The sequence below is a fragment of the Misgurnus anguillicaudatus genome, chromosome 19 (assembly GCF_027580225.2).
Source record: "Misgurnus anguillicaudatus chromosome 19, ASM2758022v2, whole genome shotgun sequence".
Taxonomy (NCBI): domain Eukaryota; kingdom Metazoa; phylum Chordata; class Actinopteri; order Cypriniformes; family Cobitidae; genus Misgurnus; species Misgurnus anguillicaudatus.
In genome coordinates, this window is record NC_073355.2 from 12,539,361 (window position 1) to 12,560,171 (window position 20,811).

The following is a 20,811-nucleotide window of genomic DNA, read 5'->3' on the forward strand; positions in this document are numbered from 1 at the left end:
CCCACCTCATGCGGACTGACCAATGAGGAGAGGGTCTTAACTTGAGGCCCTCTCTTCATTGGTCAGTCCGCATGAGACTGACTCTCAACCGCTCTCAACTCACGTTCAAAGTCATAAAGCAGTGCCGCGTCTCTCTTTGCAGCGCAAAAGCACGTGTTGACAGTTTGTTTAATATGAAGCGGCCAGCGGGAGATTACCAGATACAGTATTTTGCTCGTGCCCTTGCTGCCCTGGGCCCTTTGGAGATCTTGGGCCCCTGGGCAATTGCCCAGTTGCCCGTATGGTTAATCCGGCCCTGATTATGTGTATGCGAGTGACGCAATTTTCATCATCAGAAGTATAGGAGTATGTAGTATGTAGACTATGAGAGGTATTGCAAATTGTCGAAATTTGCATGCGTCGAATGTCAGCGCATATATTGAGTCAAAAATAATACACTGATAAAAATAAAGGTGCTTCATAATGCCGTAGAAGAATGTTTCTCGTAATTCCATTTTATCCAAACTTTAGTTTGTGTGTAATGTTGCTGTTACAGCATAAATAATACCTGCAAAATTATAAAGCTCAAAGTTTAATGCCAAGCGATTTATTTTCTTTAATGAAATTCACTTTTTTCAAGGACTACAGAGAACGGCTGGTTTTGTCTACAGCCCTCGACTTCACAGTTAGATGACGACAATATTCTGAATTTTTTAACTTGCCTACAGAAATACAACCTTGTTGCGCTTCCATGGAGAAGAGGAAGAGTTGCGTTAGTAGAGTTTTTCAATATGGCGTGACCTTTCCGGACAAGATAGGCTAAACGGCTGTCGAATCACAACACACTGGACCAGCTACACAATCAGATCTTGTTACGCATTTCAAAGCTTGTAAAACACAGGAAAAAACGTCACTTTTAACATCTGAATAACATTTCTGTTTCACCAAAGGTTCTTTAGACTATAAAAATGTATAAAGAAACGGTTCTTTAAAGAACCTTTGACTAAATAGTTCTTTAAAGAACCTTTGACAAAATAGTTCTTTAAAGAACAACAAAAGGTTCTTCTATGGCATCAACCTTTTGAGCATCTTTATTTTTAAGAGTGTATGCTTTGCAAGGCTGTGCGTTCGACTTTGCACGTATGCTCGTGTATTCGTAAAAAATACAGTATTTTCCAGACTATAATTCTAGTATAAGTCGCATCAGTCAAAAATGCGTTTTTAAGAGGAAAAAACATATATAAGTCGCACTGGACTATACATTGTATTTATTAAGAAAATTATTTCACAAAATTCAAGCCGAAGGACAGATATTTAATCTGGAAAGGCAAGTTATTCAACTAAAAAATAGCATAGAACAGCCGGCTGAATAGGTGTTTGTACATAAAGTAACACAAACAGTTATTTACACGATACACAATAGCATACAGAACATACCTGGGAGGCTGAATAGGCTAAATTAACACGACAAGCCAAATCAAGTTCCTGATGTCATTCCACATCACTGAATCCATTGAATTACATAAGCGAACTCTCGCAGCTGTAGACGGTAATGGTTTCTCTTGGTTCATATGAAATAATTTTGATGTATAAGTCACACCTGACTATAAGTTCCAGGACCCGCTATACTATGAAAAAAGTGTGACTTATGCTACGTACACACCAAACGCGGGCCAATGCGTTACTCGCTCTAGATTACTCGCGGGATTTAACTTTGTGTCGTGCAGATTGTTTCGCTCGAGTTGAACATTTTCAACTTGGACGAAGACACATTTGAGGCGAATAGCGTGTGTTTTCGCGGCAAACGCTTCGCCCATATCGCGTCATTCGCATCTGATGGTGAAAAAATGGCACCTTTAACATCTGAAGAACCTTTCTGTTTCACAAAAGGTTCTTTAAGGTGATAAAAGGTTCCTCAGACTGTAAAAATTTTTTTTTTCAGTTTCCAGTTTCAATGCAGCTTCAAAGGGCTCTAAACGATCCTAACGGAGACACGCGTGACCTTTCGACGTGATTACGTAATGCGTAAGGTCACACTGGCGCATCACACGGGTAGTGCAAGACGAGAAGTTTAAAATTTTTTAAATGACAATTGTTTTGCTAGATTAGACCCTAATGTCTCGGTTTGGTTCATTGAGAGCCCTTTGAAGCTGCATTTAAACTGCAATTTTAAACTGCATTTAAACTGTACACTGTTGGGGTCCAATAAAGTCTATTTAATTGAGAAAAACCTGTAATGTTTTCCTCAAAAAACATACTTTCTTCTCAACTGAACAAAGAAAGACATCTTGGATGACAAAAACATCTTGGAGTATTCCTTTAAGACAACATGCGTACAAAACTAGTTAAGTGGAGATGCTCTTGACACGGTTGTTTAGATCCTGTTAATATAAATCCAAGTATGTAGTTCTATAAATGTTTGGGACTCAAATATTTCCGTTTTAAGAACCAGCCCGACTGTAATTGTGACTGACAGTTGTGTATAATGGCTTTGTGGGAGAGGCTGCGTCTGCTGTAGCTGTCTAGAAACATTTCACTTTCAAAATAGCTTCTTTTTTGTCTTTCCCAACTTTATTTTTAATTCTCTGTCTGTGAAAAAAGGTGACAAACCTACCCACTCTGTCTAACACTCGATTCTCACATCTGTACCGCACTGGCAAGGATAAAAACCTGCATGAAATGTCAGCAGTACCTCTTCAAATGCCAGCTTTGAGGGGTTTGTCTGTAAAATGTACGGCGAGTGTGAAAGCTTTGCAAAGGTCTATAGCACTGGCTCCAACATATCAACAAGTAAAATAAATTAAAAGTACAACAAAAAAGTTTTGAGTAGACTAAAAGTAGCCCTCCGGATTGTTTTATCCATTGTGGTAGCCCTTGCAGACAAAAAGGTTGGAGACCCCTGGCCTACAGTTTCTAAAGTCACTGAAGTCAACATATTTGCATTATTTCCAAACTTTATGTAACTGAATACATGGTGTCGACTTAATGCACTTTTGGTTTGCCAGATACAGCCTAGAGACTAAATATATGAAATATATCTAAATATATGTGTCCAAACCATATCTAAAATTGGATCAAAACACCAGACTTTTTGGCTTCCACCTGGCGTTCCACCCCTCTTACTTGCGTGAAGTTAACAGTTTAAACTTTTTAATGCTTTCACCGTTTTCTTTTTTTCTCCTGGCAATGCCCTGCCACATCCTCCACTTCCTTCCCATAGGGAATTAATTGCAAATGCCCATCTTAGAAGGCATGTATGGTTAGCGTGCCAAATCTCCACTGCCATCGTGACAGCACTGCTCAGCACTTTCTCTTTGTTCTCAGGTGGGTAACACTTTGGATAATATGCGGGTTGGGCTGAAGGAACACCTGGAGCGTTTGGATGAGATATTCTCTCCTCGAGGAGATTACACCAAAAGCTTGCGCTTCCTGCAGCAGATGGCCAACAACATCATCCAGGAGCTGACTGCCATGCCAGACACCAGCAAGTTGAAAGTGGATTTGGCAGCAATTGCGGACCAAACTGCATACATGGAGTACTACAGGTGAGGAGCACACTTGAGTAATTGTTTGGCATGCACTTGAAAGATTTGGCAACATGTCAGGGCTGCTTCTTCCACTATATGTAGTTTGTGAGCCATTCCAAAATCGAATTTCCTCAAACATGCATCTGTTGACCCTTTATGAGTAATAAAACAAGAACGTTTAATGCTGAAATAGAAGACATGCAATATAACAAATAAAATATGGCAAGATCATAGCAAAGCAGTTAGTAGGACTGATGCCCCCTATAGTTGTTTTGAGTCGGCTACTGGGAGTTTGTCCTCCAGGTGCCAAATCTGACCTACTTCTGTTGGTCTTTACCGCCAATACCACTGGATTTTATCTTGACTATCCTTCTTGTGTCCGTTAGAATTGATTTGTATATCCTCCGAGAAGATTACATTTCCATTTCTAGGCCAGCGTGTTATGAACTAGCAGTGCACGTATTGATGGGAAGGTAGTGTTTCAGACTGCTAAAGCACTGTGATATTGAGCAGCAACAGCCAAGCCTTTCTTCCTTCATTATTTTGAAGCTAATCTAATCATCTTGCCTCTGGACCTCCTCCTATGAGTTCTCATACACCTTGGACTCCATATATTCTTTCTTTCTCTCTCTGCATCAACTTGCGTGGGCATTTTTAAGTGATCGAGGTGTAGGATTACTGATTGGATTGTGGTTTTATTTGCCGGGCATTCCAGCAAGGCTCCAAAACTATACAGACCTGGAATCACTGAAATGCCAATGCAGACCGGACAACCTGCTCAGTACACAGAATAACACCAGCTTTTCATTGTGGTTGTAACACTTGTTTCTAACATGATTTAGGCAACTATACCCTACAGTAAAATTTACACTGGTATTACTTTACTAATGTTACTTTTAGCACAAATATGCGTGAGTGGATTTTCCTGCAGGTTGTCTATTCCCATAGTCTAGGCTTGAGCTCATGAAATTCTTATGTCTGTGAATTTTCCCTGTTAAATTATTAAGCGTGTGGATAGAGAACATGCAACGGCAGATGGAAGAATGATTAGGGCTATAAAACACACACTTTTAAAGTCATACTTAGAGACTTGCTGACATTGTGCACACATCAGGGCTGACAAATACTGGCTTCCTTATACAGTTGTTTGGAAAGGAGAACCTGGATTGAATTCAAGACACAACAGGGGTTTTGCAGTAAAAACTAATTGCATACACTTAACACTGACTGATTATGCTAATTATTTCACAATGTGTTGAGCACATTTGTTCTTGAAGAGTTAAGGGTCCAAAAAGCTATTAAGTTTTGGATTTTGCCATTAAACACTACAAAATGTTGAGTCTGTTTACATGCTCTCAAAAAAATGCTGGGTTATTTTAAACACAGCTTGGGTCAAAATGGATTGTAATATAACCTGTTCTGGGTTGTTTCAATGCTAACCCATTGGTCATGTTTAGGGATGCACCGAAATGAAAATTCTTGGCCGAAAACCGAAAAAGAGGAAACCAAGGCCAAAAAAACGAAACCGAAACACCAAAATAAATTATTATGCCAATTATTAGTACAAATGCATTTATGGCTGTCACTGTGTACTAACTTTACTAGGGGTGTGTTACGGATCATAAAACTCACGGTTCGGATCCCATTATAGTTTTTGAGACACGGATCGGATTATTTTTCAGATCAGCAAAAAGGGGGTGGGGAAAATCTAATAACAAATAAAGAAATTGCAAACATTAATAAAAAGGGCTAACATTAGCATTAGGTACAGAAATCGAATTTAAAATTAAATGAGTTATAACACTGTCTTTATTGTATAAATTAAATATATTATTATTTTTAGAGCTACTGAAGTTATTTTTTTTTCTTTGTTTTGGGTTGTTTGATTAACATTAATGACACAGACTTAAGTAGGTTATTTGAGGTTACTGTCTCTTTAAATAAGCAGAGACTGGTTTCTGACTCTAATCTATACTCTTAATACATAAACAAATGTTTTTATTAGAAAAAGAATACTTCAGAGATAATTTTGTTTATATGTGCCCTGTCAATAATAGAAAGATTTTATGTTCGCTTGTTTGCGTCTCACTCGTGTGTGCACTATTGAGGGCACTTAAACGCGCACGTTATTTATTTAAGAAATGGGACAATGCACATCAATAATCATGCAACACATAGGAGCATGAAAATAGGGCACTCATGCTAATTTTAATTTGTACACTATAAAAATGGCTGGGTTATTTTGTGACCCATAATGGGTAAATATTGGACAGAACACACCGCTGGGTTGAAAATGGCCCAATTCTTGGTTGTTTTAACCCAACTGTTGGGTTATTGTACCCCATGGTTGCATAACAACAACCCAACATTGGGTCATTTTTAATCCAGCATGGGTAATTTTTAACAAAGTTATTTTTATGGGCCATGGGATGTAAGTATTTGAGTGGCGACAGGAAAGAACAGGGTGGAAAGATTGCTATGGGATCGGCAAAGGACCTCGAGCCAGGATTCGAACTTGGGTCGCAGGAGGTGCGTTTGCTCCATATGTCAAAGCAATGTCCCCAGACCTTTTTAGAGTGTAGTCCTAGGCAGGTTGATGTTAAATATCACAAATTAAAAAATCTAGTTTCCAATAAACATAATCATATCATACAAATCGTAACATGACATACAAAGCCATTTATTCATTCATTTACTGAATTAAAATAAATTTCAATACACTGGGGTTATTTTCAATCCAGCGTTGGATCATACAGGGGCGAACCCGGCAGTTGGCTTAAATTAACAAAGAAAAATGTTCGTATTGACCCAACAGTTTCAGTTTACTATTTTTTATCTTGACAAGAGATTGACTAGAGTTTTACAACTTTTAAATTTTAGAGTGGCATTGCAAACATTAATTCTTGAAATGATTGATATCATCTGATGTTTATGAATGCTATCAAAAAAAATTTCTTCTTAAAATATATAAACCTACAATATATTAAATTAAAAAGAACAGACCCTCTGCTTTCAAACAAATAAGTTTCATCCTACCTTAATTAGTTCTTTTTAATCACCTTTCAAATATGGGTAATAATAAGTTTCTTTGAAAACAAAAAAATTTGAGCAAAAGGCAGGGATAATAAAATTTTTGTGAAGGACTTTCCATAGAGATCAGATTTAAAACGATCCTCAAAACATACACGGACATACATCTGTTTGCCCTAGGGCGATACTTCCGGGTTTTATAGGTTGCGGAAGTAGCGGTATTGCATTAAAGTTAAAGATGCACTGTGTAACTTTCAGAAGGACCTTTTGACAGAAATGCAATATAATATACATAACTATATTATCAGTGGTGAATAAAGACCTTTAAGGAACTGTACTGTTTTCATTACCTTAGAATGAGCCATTTTTATCTACATACCGTGGGTTTACTTATAGGAAAGCAGGGTTTCCTGCAGAAAATTTGTTAGTTATTGTGGTAAGGTTGGGCGGGTGGGCGCGGCCTGGGGCGTGGCAATCAAATGGGCGGGGCGTACGCAGGGGTGGTAAAAGTACTCAAAAGTTATACTCGAGTAAAAGTATTTATACCCAAATAAAAAATGACTCCAGTAAAAGAAGAAAGTCCTCCAATCAAACATCACTTGAGTAAAAGTAAAAAAGTATCCAATTTAAAACGTACTGAAGTACCGAAAGTAAAAAGTAAATATTATAAAAAATGTATAGCAATAATTAGGCAGATCAATTGTTTTGGCAGCATGCAGGGAGAAATAGTTGTGCTTACTAGCCTCCAAGCAAACACATACTGTTCCCCCTTTGAACACATAATGTTCAAATATGGTTCCCATTTGGTTATTTATGGAAACCAAATAAGAACGTTTCCAGTCCCTGCAGGTTATTTTTAGGTTTAATTTTATAACCTATAGAGAACGCTCATTCCCTGTAGGTTATTTTTAGGTTTAAAGAGAACCTTCCCAAAACATTTCCTGTAGGTTATTTTTATTTTTTATAACCTAGAGAGAACGTTCCCTGTATGCTATTTTTATTTTTTATTTTTATAACCTAGACAGAAGTCCCACTGCTCCGTATGTATTCACTACTGCTGCTATCCACCCATTTTTTGGAAATTAAGTGAAAACATCATTAAATCCATTGTATTCTTTATTAGTGCGTAAGTCGTGCGCGCTCCACTACTCCAGCACGCGCTTCTCTATTCCTCCAGCATGCGCTTGCGAACATAGTTTAATTTTACCTCAGAAACAAACATTATTTTACTGATTTCTTTTCTTGCTTTCATCATTTAGTAACTTAAATATGAGAGAACAAATATATATTTTAGTGGTTTTCGATCGTAACGTCTATATATGAGGAGAATATGATGTTAAAAGAACCTTTTGATTGATGTGAAACGGGGATAGCTAAAGTTAGGCGGATAAACTGTGGTAAGATTTGTTAAAGTGAATAAAATCTTTTTATCTCAGAATACATTATTCAGCTAATTATTTTATCTTTTTCTTCATTTAGTGACGTTAACTTAAATATGTGTGGACAAAAATATATTTTCAATTGATTTGACACGTATTATAAAGAAAATATGATGTTAAGGAAAAGCTTTGAACATTTTATCTAAAAACGGATTGGCGACTAACTGCAGTGGTAAGATCTGTAAAGTATTTATTTATCTGTGAATAAATATCTGTTTTAAGTCCTCTATATTGTGTTGAAGTTATTATTTATATATTTTATAAAATACAATGAATGTAATCTAAAAACAATATGTGATGCTGAGTTTTTTTATTATTAAAAATAAGCTCCAGTTCATGTTTTCTGAACAATAAACACTGTTTACATGATTTTTAGTCTAATTATTTGCATTGAGGCATATCAAAATATTTGGTTAGGGGAACGGCAGTGAGAGCTGAACCTTCACCTGTTTCTGCGGTCATCTTCCACTTCGCAATGCGTGCCGAAATGACTGCTGAGCATATGCTGGCAAAGAGCTCGTGCGCTTTCTTTTTTTTCAAAAGAAAACCCAGTTTTCATTGGTTTGGAAAGCCAGTGTAATAAATACTTGGAGCGGGCATGGGGAAATGTATCGGAGTATTTCTTTAATATTGTATTCTCCGAGATGTTTTATCAACTGGCTAGTTATCCTCCAGACAGTGACGGACCACGTCTTTCTCTCATTATGGCCGTGTGGCGCGTGTGACCGCTCGCAGTGTGAAACACGTCCGCGCTATTCTCTGAGATGCACATGACAGCCTTTTGTGCAGCAAATTTATTTTTATTTTTTTGACTACCTAGTTAACCCTGGAAAGTCATCGCCATGTTTCTACTGTAGCCCTAAATGGACAAACTGATCTATAGAGCATGTTTTGTCACTATTATTGTCACAGACGATGACATGTTTGTCCTGTGGCAGCTACCGTAGAATTTCTATGCGTTTTGAAAGGGAGGGGTGAGGTGTGAACTGAACCGTTGGTTGCAATTCACTGCTAGATGCCATATCTAAAAAGATCTTTTGACAGCAATGCAATATACACCACTAAAAACATAGTTATCTATATTATAAAGACCTTACAAAATAAACTATATTGTTTTTATTTCCTTATAATGAGCTGTTTTTATCTACATACACCTTGGGTCCCCTTACATGGAAGCCGCCATTTTGCGCCATTATGTTTCTACAGTAGCCCTAAACGGACAAACTGCTCTACAGAGAGCGTTTGTTACTACGTTGTCTCAAATGACGACATGCTTGTCCTGTGACGGCTACCATAGCTTCTCTATGTGCTTCGAAAGGGAGGGGTGCATTTTGCAACCTCACCACTCGATGCCGCTAAAATCTACACACTGCACCTTTAAGCACCATTAACTCCAATAATGAATGTTGAAATATCAAAACATCAATTATACTAACAGAATATTTTTGGTCCTGTTTCTTTTAGATGGTTAACGTATCTTCTGTTGCTTATTTTGGATCTGCTCATCTGTCTTGTAACTTGCCTGGGATTGGCAAAGCACTCTCGATGGCTTCTCGCAGTGTAAGTGTTCTGCAGTTTTACTTTAGACACCAGTTAGGATTTTTTGTATGTTCATAAACATGAAACTAATCTCAATAGAATGCAATGTTAAATTGATTGTGTATATATCTGTGTTTGGATTCCACGTCCACTTTTTAAGTAGGGTTATGACCGCACCTTCAGTATCTCAGCATAACATGGCTACATTTACATATTTTACATACCTCATATTTATGCATTTGGTAGACGCTTTTATCCGAAATGACTTACAGTGCATTACTTACAAGGTATACATTTTATCACTATGATTGCGCAACAGCTAAAACGACTATGAATGTTTTTTAACGCAATTTCAACTTAAGAAACTAAAGTTATGGTATGGTTGATATCAGGTTTTATGGGTTGGTCAGAAATATGTTATTTAATTGTGATTTTTTTGTATGCATATCTGTCTTTTCCAATTCAAGTAGATAGTCTTGCGGACACGACTGCACAGTGGCGAGACTTGGATCCAATCAAAGACATTTGCGTTGCTTGTAATGTGATATACTAGAAACATATCTTTCATACCTTTATGACACACAACATTTAAATTTGTATTTTACAGTGTGGAAATGCTTGTAAAACCTTGTATTTAATACATAATTTATCACCACAAGAAAATATTTCCTGACACTCTGTATCAGATTTACAGAACAGCCAGGAAAATGTGTGCTATTATTTTTACAGAACCGTTCAGTTCATCAATATTCTTGGAATGTGTAATATAAACGAGTCTCTGAGGTCGTCAGGTTATGAAGGGTTCACATACTTCACCCTGCAACAAATTTTTTGCTCGATTCAACGTCATGACATATTTTCTTTGGTTGTTTATTGTTGGTTAGTGTTGCGGCACTGTTGATATTCGTGTCCTGGAGTTGTTTATCTTCGCTAGTTTAAATCCCAGATGGATGCACTGTAAAGTTATGCCGGCGCTAGCATAAACAGACCTCTGTGAAATGAGCGAGTGCATCAAGCCCTGCGGTTAGCCAGTCACCGGCAGGCCCTCTCTTAATCATTTCACAGTCCTCTGTCTCTCTTTCTGTTCGGCTTATTGGAAGACACCCCAGACCTTTCTCCACTTATCTGGCTAATGCTTATTGATCCCTCCGCCTGTATGAGCATGTGTGCGTCCTTAACTAATTATTACGTGCTTTCAATCCACTTTATTGGAGCTTTTAAGACTTTCCACAGACGAGAGAGGCTGTTTCAGGAAACCTTGGCTCCATTATTCGGCCACAGGGGAACCGTTACCCATTCATCTCGTTCTCCTAGTTCCTTATTTGGTCACGTGATCGCACACATGTTCACAACTGGTCATTTTCTATTGGTTTTTATTTAGATATGTTGACTTTCCTGAGGCAAATTTTTGATAACGTCACCAAGATGGAAGGTGTCTTTTTTTTATTTTGGGTTTTGTAATAAATAGGGTTGTAAAATTAAGGTAACTTTCAAGGCTGGAAACTTTCCATGGGAATTAACAAGAATATATGGGAATTAATAGGGACAGGGAAAAATCTTGCAACTTAATTTTGTTTAAAACAAGATTTAATGCTATTTCAGTTGAATTTCTACCCTGCACATTCCTCAGTCACATGCACATGCTTACTGAAGGGCCCTTAAGCCCACACCCCCTGCATGTACTTAAAACATGCACAGATTATTTCTTGAATCCTGCACACAAAATAATGTCAAAATGTCCATCTTTGCATGTATTCACGTAAATTACATAACTTCCTTGTGCTGTGTCTTCATATTAGAATGATTTCTGTAGGTTTTTCGTTCAAATAAATCCAGGCTTGATAAGAGCAAGGATCAGGAGCTTCAAAATTTGTATTACCTTGCATGCCAGCAGTCTCACGAAATTTTGTGATATAGTCACATAACTTTGATTTTTTTTTATGATATTGTCACGAATTTCCGTGTTTTTTGTTATTGTATCCCGAATTTCTGTTTATGTGTTGGTTACTCAACTGTTTTGTTCTATTTTCTAACCTTTGTCGCTTCAGTTTAGGGTTAGATTTACATAATATGACATCCTTACCCCAAACCAACTCTAACCCTAACGGCAGGCGTCAATGGTTTAAAACTCAGAAAATATAAAAAAAATTAATCAGAAAAAATTGTATAAACCAATACTTAAAGTGTCATCTTAACGCAAACACCAAATCTAATCCTAAACCGAAGGGACAATGGTTTGAAAATAGGAAAAAGCCGCTTTTTGGCGAACTTGGTCGTCTTTGTGGAACTTTCTGGAAGCTGTTCAGTGACTGATATTTCCGTTTTTTTTTTTTTGTTTATAAAATGGCCCTGTTAGTTACTGTGATATGCTCTGTTTTATTATTTTTCTTTTTATTATTATTTCTTTTTATTATATTATTTTTGCATTCTATACGCCTATGTACATATGTCTGTATATTCAAAGATTGTTTGAAAGGTGATGTGGCTGTGTGTATGACTATGAGATACCGGTACCACTGTGTTGTGTTATTGTTACAATAAAAAATAAAATAGGAAAAAGCCAATACGTGACAATGACACGTCAATAGAAATTTGTGATACGATCACGAAAAAAGCGGAAATTCGTGACAATATCACAAAAAAAGAATACAAAATTTACATGACTATATCACGAAATTTCATGAGACTGGGTAGTGCATGCGTATGTCTCCTTACAACCAAACAAAATGTTTATTTATGTCTGTATATGGGTCAATGACGTGATGTTTATTATTTTGTGTCCGTATGGTTCTATTAAATGTAAAAGGGATAACATTTCAAAATAAATTTGCAGATTACTTGCATGCATTCTCTCTTTTAAGGACAAAGTCTAAAATTTCTGGTTTTATTTCATTTTGAAAGAATATTTGGGGGATAATTGCAAAAATGTCAATGTGGTGTAACCGGTCTGTGTCAAATGGTGTACCTAGTATTTTTTAAATGAAAATAAATAAATATATATATATTCATAAAAAAGTGGAATAAAGTATAATCATCTAGTTTAGTATAATATGATTTTTTACATACATTTTTGTATCATTTGTTGAAGATTATTTAGAAAACAGAGCTGTTTTCAGTATATATCAGGACAAATATTACAAAAACGCATTACAATTTACATTTAGATATATATATTATATATATATAATATATATATTACATATATATATTATTAGTATTTGATTATTATGCTTACATGCCATCAAAGTGGATAAAACATTTAATATTTCTCATTTGAGAAATTTCACATTTGGGGGTTGTTTGACACCATTCGACATTTTCAGCTCCATTCAGCCTTAAGTTTCATAAAAATGGTGCAAATGTAATTTTTTATTGCATAAAATTAACATAAATACACTATGTGCCATGAAATAAACCTGATGCATGCTTTGAAACAAGATTTTTTTTATATTTTTGAATTTCTCATCTTGCCAAACAGTTTGTTTCACTGACCCATTTGATATAGTTTATTTTTCCCTAACTTATAGTATAAATTTCCCTAAATCCCAACATATTTCCGGTACGTTTGCAATTTAGAATATTTTCAAAATTTCCCAGATTAGGTTCCCATGGAAAGTTACGGAAATTTACAGAAAACTTTCCACCCCTTTGCAACTCTAGTAATAAAAACGCTTCTGTATAATGTGAGAATGATTTTCAGCAGATGTGTTTGTGAACATCTAAATGTTTTTTAGATGAATATGTGCAAATATGATGGTTTAAATGAAGTGCTGTGATTCTCTGATGATGCACTTTACCCGATGTTCATGCACCGTACAGTATGTTTGCTTACTGAGCATGAACATCAAAATGTGAATGAATATCATTTAAACTGTATTACATATACCTGTACGTGCTCCTGTATAACTCACTGGATGAGCATTGCGTTAGCAGTGCAAAAGGTCATGGGTTTAACCCCGGGATCACACATAGGGATAATAAATGTATACCTTGTATTCACTGTAAGTCACTTTGAATAAAATTCACATTTTATCTATGACAAATTTATAACATTTACCATAAGCCTCAAGAGATATCTCTATCTAAACTCTTAATTGGTAATGTCTGTTCTCTCTCTCTCTCAATCTCATTTCAGGATAATGGTATTTGGGGTTCTGACCCTGATCATGAGCTGGGCGTCATTAGGAGTGGGTACAGCTACTGCTGTGGTGAGTAAATGTGTTTCTTTACACATACACTGCCTTTTACTGTAAATCATCATGTCCAGCAACCACATCAATCTCTTTATTCACCCACATCCCTTCTTTTAAAGTGTGTTTTTTTTTAGAAATAATATGAATGTGGTTTGTAAGTCAGGGTGAAGTACTTTAGGTGGGATCTATGTTAGACTCTTAGGAGATTATCAGGGTTCAGTGACTGCGTTTGTGTGTCCCGTGATGTATGTCAGTCTCTAAAGCTGATTACAAAGCCCTGCTCATTTAAATTAGACACTCCAATGACTTCACTGCTATACACAGCTATGTGCTTTCTGTGTCTCGCCATCTTCTGTCTTGTGTCTTAACTTTTACTATGTCTTCAGGCATAACAACAGCTGTATTTAGTAGCTGTAAACTGTATAGGCAGATTGTTTTACACACAGACAGTATTGAAGAACAGTACACATAGAGATTTTGTTCGGGTTCTCAGTGAAAATGAGATTCGGAGATACACTTTCTTGAGGTCAGTCATGCCTCAGGTCTCCAACCACAGTTAGATACAGATACCTTACCATAATACCACAACCCTAAAATAACACAGATACAGATATTTGATCTTTGGTATAAATAGTCTGTGTTTTGTTATAAACATACTGTATACTATTTTAAGGTATTAAGTTAAGACTATGTATTGGTATAAAAAATACAGTATTGTTGTGGTTGGGAGGTTCTATTCGTAAGCATTTTTGGTGAAGAGGATGATTGTGATAATACATAAATAAATCTGAAATGACAATATGCCTTATTCAGATCGCCGGAAGCTGTGAGGGATGAATGTTCAGAGTGTGTGCTTTAAACCTATTGTTTATACAGAGATGCTGTGTATTATGTGTTCAGCCATTAAAACACACATAATACATAATTTTACAAATTTCCACAGTACAAAGAACCTCAAAAAAGCATGGATTGTTAAAATTAGAAGGGACATATTACCTTATTTGGGATGAGAATAGCGCATTGTGTACATGGGTCAGTGACAAGAACAGTTTGGCAAGATGAGAAATTCCAAAATTTATGCTAATTTTATCCAATGAAAAATACATTTGCACCATTTTTATGAAAGTTAAGACTGAATGGACCTGATAATGTCAAATGGTGTAACCACCAATTGCGCCAAGAAATGAGAAATATTAAATATTTTATCCACCTTGATGGCATGTAAGTGTAATAAAAAAAATGTATACACAGTGTATATATATATATATATATATATATATATATATAGTATACAGTATACAGTATATATATTACAATATATATATATATATATATCATCTAGTTTAGTAATATAATATATAATGTAATATATATATATATATATATATATATATATATATATATATATATATATATATATATATATATATATATATATATATATATATATATATATATATATATATATATATACTGTATATACATTACAATATATATATACTGTATATATATACTGTGTATAAAAATGTTTTATTACACATTATCAGGTCCATTCAGTGTATATACTGTGTATAATTTTTTTACTATATATATATATATATATATATATATATATATATATATATATATATATATATATATATATATATATATATATATATATATATATATATATATATATATATTATATTGTAATATGTGTCCTGACATATACTGAAAACAGCTCTGTTTTCTAAATAATCTTTGACAAATGATGTAAAAATGTATGTAAAAAAAAATCATATTACACTAAACTAGATGATTATATTTTATTCCACATTTTTTTATTAATGTAATTATATTTTCATTAAAAAAAATACTAGTTGCACCAATTGACACAGAGCGGTTACACCACATTTACATTTTTGCAATTATCACAAGGGATGTGCATTTATGTCATTTTTTTCATTTCAATTAATCCATAGGTCTGAAGAACGGGTACTCGATTAACTGGGGGCGGGGCAATCAAAGGAGTAGGGCGTACACGTCATGGTGAAAATGAAAATATTTTATTAAAAAAACTCAAATAAAACTTAATTTTGAAGAAAATATGACAGAACAATGAACACATACTAGATTATTAAATGTTTTTAAATGTTTATTAAATGTTTTTAACAGAAACCTCTAACAGGAAAAGCTGCGTGATGAAGTGAAACTAAAGGGTTACCGTAAACACAAACCGAAGTTCTTTCTATATGACGCACTCTACATAATATTAAGCCTTTATACAACATAAGGGGCTGGACACACCAAAACTTTTAAACGCGGCTGAAAACGCCTTGAGGACGCCGAATGCCAGCTGTTTTTCAGCTGAGTGCCAGCTTTCTTCAGCTAAGCGCTTTGGTAACTCTGATACGTCAGCTGTGAGACGGTTGGTTGCTGTGATACTTTCCCGCCCCACCTCCACTGTGATTGGACGGCCGTGTGAGAACTGACATTGACGAGCAGAGCTTTTCTCGCAAAGTTGAATCTCTTTCAACTCTGGACGCTCAGAGCCGAGCGCGGAAAAAACCTGCTAGCTGCTGGCTTATTTGAAAAACGCCGAGCTTCCATTGGAAACAATTGAAAACATGCGCCGGCCGTGGGCGTAAAAGCGTTGGTGTGCACGCCCCCTAAATGTACAACGTGCATCTACCTGCATAAAATGCAAGACTTCTAAGTTTTTCAACTTATGTACAGAACGTTTAACTCCCTTTGTGGATGTGCATCATAAACAGCGCGCTTTTAAACACGTCCAGTCAAAGCACAAGCTTCATAACATTAACCAGCTTTAAGTCTTTGGCTATCCTTTTAGCAATTAGCTGTGTCGTGTCGTCCCCTTACCTGTTCTCAGTCAAGATGTAATGTTAATGCTTGTATGGCTCTCTGGTATCTCTTGACATTTGATGTTTAAATATGAGATGATAATCCATTGAACTTTTGACGGCACTGTACATGTTGCACCTGACTGACTGTATTTCCGAAAATCGCGGCATCCTTTTAAACCATAGTGCCTCAGTGATGTGAGGTGTGGCCGGCTTCACGCGATCTGCGGGCTGCCGTTTGTTTGTTTATGAATCATGCATGGCAATGTTACTGATGTTATACGCCGGTCTGCTTAACGTCAAACACATCTCTAGACCCAGTCTTTACTATCACATGCACTTGTAACACTAACCAGACATCCAAATGGCGCCATATCCACAATAAATAAATAAATAAACCCACATGATCATCGTTTTCGTGATCGATCATTGATGCCACGTTCGAGTACTCGAGCAATCGAGTACTCGTGCCCATCCCTAATTATCACCCAAACATTCTTTTAAAATGAAATAAAACCAGAAATTTTAGACTTGGTCCTCAAATAAGAGAATGTATGCAAGTAATCTGCAAATTTATTTTGAAATTTTAACATTTTATAATTTTTACATTTAATTGAACCTAGGGGTGGGCGATATGACCAAAATCTTCTATCACGATAGGATTAATTTTATATCATGATAACGATATGTATCACGGTAGAGTTTTTTATGTTTTAATAAGGTTTAAATCTTTAATACCATAGAAATGTTCATAATCCTCATGAAAAAACATGTACAAGCATAGAAAGAAGATAAAAGCAAACAAAACTCAAGCTCTTTGAAGATATACAGTCAATGATATAAGAATGATCATAAATAATTATGCCTGTATGTATAGGCCTATATATTTTTTATTTAAGGTAGAAAAGTGATTTAATCAGGAGCAGTGAGAGATTTTCTCTCAATGCTGTTTGATTAACACAAGTGACAGACAGGAACAAAATTAGGTAACTTCCCCTTTAAGACCAAAGTCCCGATCCAATACACCGTTACACATGCGCTTTCTCTTTTAGCTGTTTACTTTCTCTTAAGACCTAACTGGTCGTGTTTATGAGGATGCTTGAAAAGACATCTGTGTTTCAATGGCTTAAAATAACTTGTTTTAAAACTGCAGTGCTTAAATACGTGTACAAACGTTACGTTTTCGCAGGAGCGTGACGTGGGCACGTAACCCGATAGAAACGATGGTCCAAAATCTCTACCGGTTGACACATTTCTACCAGTTCATTATGTCTACCGGTTTATCGCCCAACCCTAATTGAACCTTACGGACACAAAAAAAATAACGTCATGTCATTGACCCACATACAGTAATATCTGTTTTGGATATTAGCCTGCTGGCTAATAATTTCATAGCATGTTGATATTTTTCAAAACACCAATATAGTGCAACAATACAATATTTTATGACAACAACTAAGTATGTATAGATTATACTAGTTTGTCCCATGTGTTTTCTCTGTTATGTTTTTTTAAGACATGAAAATTGACTTAATGACGTGTGATTGACTTGATAACTAGATAGCAATCTGAAAGTTTGTTGTCCAAGTATTGTTAGAGGTAAAACCACATATGAACCCCCAAAGTTGTGTAAAAATGTTATTTAGTTAGAAATGAAAATGTGTGTAAAAAACCTACCAGAGAAACGTTTTTAACGTATTCAAGCCTTGCATTGTTTGTAATCTGTACGAATTGGAGATATGTACTTGATAGGACTATAGTAGGCTGAGATTTTATGTACCCATTGTGCTGCCTTCATCTAAAAATGTATGTCCCTTATCAATTTAAACAATTCATGATTTCGTAGGTATTTTCTGTGTTTTGATGGCTGAATGACCAGCATCCCGGTACAAAACAATAGGTTTAAAGCGTACGCTCTGGACGTCCATCCCTCACAGCCTCGTTTTGGAATCAGCATGGCGGCGGGCTGAATAAGGCGTATAGGAACAGAATAAGAAAATGTAATCTAATTTATGAAATAATACAGAAAGTGAAGGAAAAATATATCAAGAGTCCTAAGTGCAAAACAGAACAAAAACACAGAGGGCATGTTATAAGTATATGTATTTTTGGTATATATTACAGAAATATATGTATGGTGAAAAGTATAATACGTATAGTGTAGTTTAACAACGTATACGGTTTGCTTTTTGTTTTTAATTTCTGGCCTTTTTGTTTCATGAGGCAGTAAGCATCATTTATGAAACAGTACATTTCCGGCAAAATGTTTCAGCTCATAATTCATAAGTTGCTGAATGTAATAATTTCAATATGACAATCTGTGTAACATGGTTTTATAAATTTACACAGAAAACAGGAAAAATAAGAGTGAATGGATGGGTAAATAAATGCGTTTGTAACCTGCACATAATACATTTCTCAAAATATGTGTAATTTGAATTTGGCTCCCAGGCTATACATCTTTGCATGAAATGTAAAGTTTATGATACCTTTGTCTGATTCCACCGGAATATATTCCACCGCTCTGTACACCTGTGTGCAAATAATCACTTAAAGGGCAAAAACTCCATTATAAAGGGAAAAAGTTTGGTTAAAGCATACTTGAGACTGACTTGCTGTTTCAGGCTTTGTGATACGAGCAATTCAATGCAAATGTCAGGCTTACCATGAAAAAGTAAAAAATTGTAACCGTACTGATATTATATAAGATGTCAATATTAAGTGGATTAAATACCAATGTGAGGTCTCTGTTTAAGTTTTCATAGCAAGAAAGTGCAGCTTTCAGAATGGTCACATCCACAATGGAGCAATGTTGTTTCTTCCATAAAATACACACATAAAAATTAGTAAAACTATTTTTTGTTACTTGTAGAGCCATCCCATCATTTGTTGGGTATTTTTGCTTCTGCTTTTCTCATCTATAATAAAAGACACAAGTATAGACCAATATTTTTCTGACGTTTGGACTCTATCATCAAGGGTTTAGGAAAAAATAATCCGATAGTTTAATATATTGTTAATATATTCATTCTCTAAGCAATTATATTTTAATATAATTTTAATGTCACCTCCATAAAGTATTAAAGAATTTGCTTAATTACTGAATGTCATCTATTGCTATTGAGATAGACCTGTACATAACATCAGCATCAGTCAGGATGTCTGTAGGGAAGAGAGCTTAAGACTCTCAATGAGAGCTCAGTTCAGAGGTCAGACATCTGCAGTATAGTGGATTAGTCCTGTAGTGCTTAACTGCATCCACACTTACTGATAACAAGACCGAGTGGAAACAACAGCAGTGTTATTGTTACACCTGCAGTCTACATGCTCGGTTAGTCCAGACCAGATCCACTATCCATCATTTAAATGACACTTTAAAGTTGTGTATGATCTAAAATGGCACCATGACAGCTCCACATGTGTCGTAAGAGAATTCATGGAAAAATTTCACTCAAACAAACCTAGTCCTGTTATACAGTCTCAACCTCAAACTACATAATCTAATTTGTAGATACTGTAGAAATGTTGTACCAGGACCAAAAAGTATGTCATACATGCAAATTGGATGGTTTTATAGACAACGTGTGACCTGTGAGTTTGGCGTGGGTCGTTTCCAGTCCCCTATCTTTCCATTATTTCCTGTCCTGTCTCACATCCCTATAAAAAGCTGAAAGGCCAAAACTAACTCTTTTTTTTTCTCAAGAATAATGTTGTTTAGATACTACAGGACACATTTTCATGTCTGTATCATGAAGGCAGCGATTCATTCAATATCCTCTCAATCCACAAATCTTCACAACAACATTAGCCTCTGTGTGAACTCTTCATATGGCTGTAATATAGACAGCCGAGTGTTGCGCTTGAGTTGTTGAGACACTGCCGTGTGTAAACACATTTATCAAATTCATTGTTCTCTTGTTGCTGAAAACCAATTGTAGAATTGTGAGCTTTTGTGTGATCTGTCCTAGGGCACAAGTGATTTCTGTGTTTCTCCTGACAAGTACATTATAAATCAAACCAAAGACTCCTTAAGTTCAGGTAAGCATGAAATATTTCATCGACACATATGTCTGTGCCCTTTGCAGAAAGTAGATAAATAAATCGTTTTTATTTAAATATAAGAAATGGTTTATCATATTATTGCTAGCACTTTACAATAAGGTTGCATTTATTAACATCAGTTAATGCATTAGTGAAAGTGATAGTGACATGCTTGTGAACTATGCAACGCATACTCGAAATATAACCTCTGCATTTAACC

At 35.5% G+C, this 20,811-nt stretch overlaps 1 protein-coding gene across 2 annotated transcripts in view; it reads left to right on the forward strand.

Moving 5' to 3' along the window:
* ttyh2l (tweety homolog 2, like) overlaps window positions 1–20,811 on the forward strand; it is a 61,292-nt gene that overhangs the window by 26,941 nt on the left and 13,540 nt on the right. For both annotated transcript variants that reach the window (XM_073856929.1, XM_073856928.1), the window contains exons 4-7: window positions 3,304–3,524; window positions 9,440–9,535; window positions 13,650–13,722; window positions 20,519–20,588. In XM_073856929.1, the coding sequence (XP_073713030.1) occupies window positions 3,304–3,524; window positions 9,440–9,535; window positions 13,650–13,722; window positions 20,519–20,588 (460 nt within the window). The remainder of the gene's footprint in view (window positions 1–3,303; window positions 3,525–9,439; window positions 9,536–13,649; window positions 13,723–20,518; window positions 20,589–20,811) is intronic.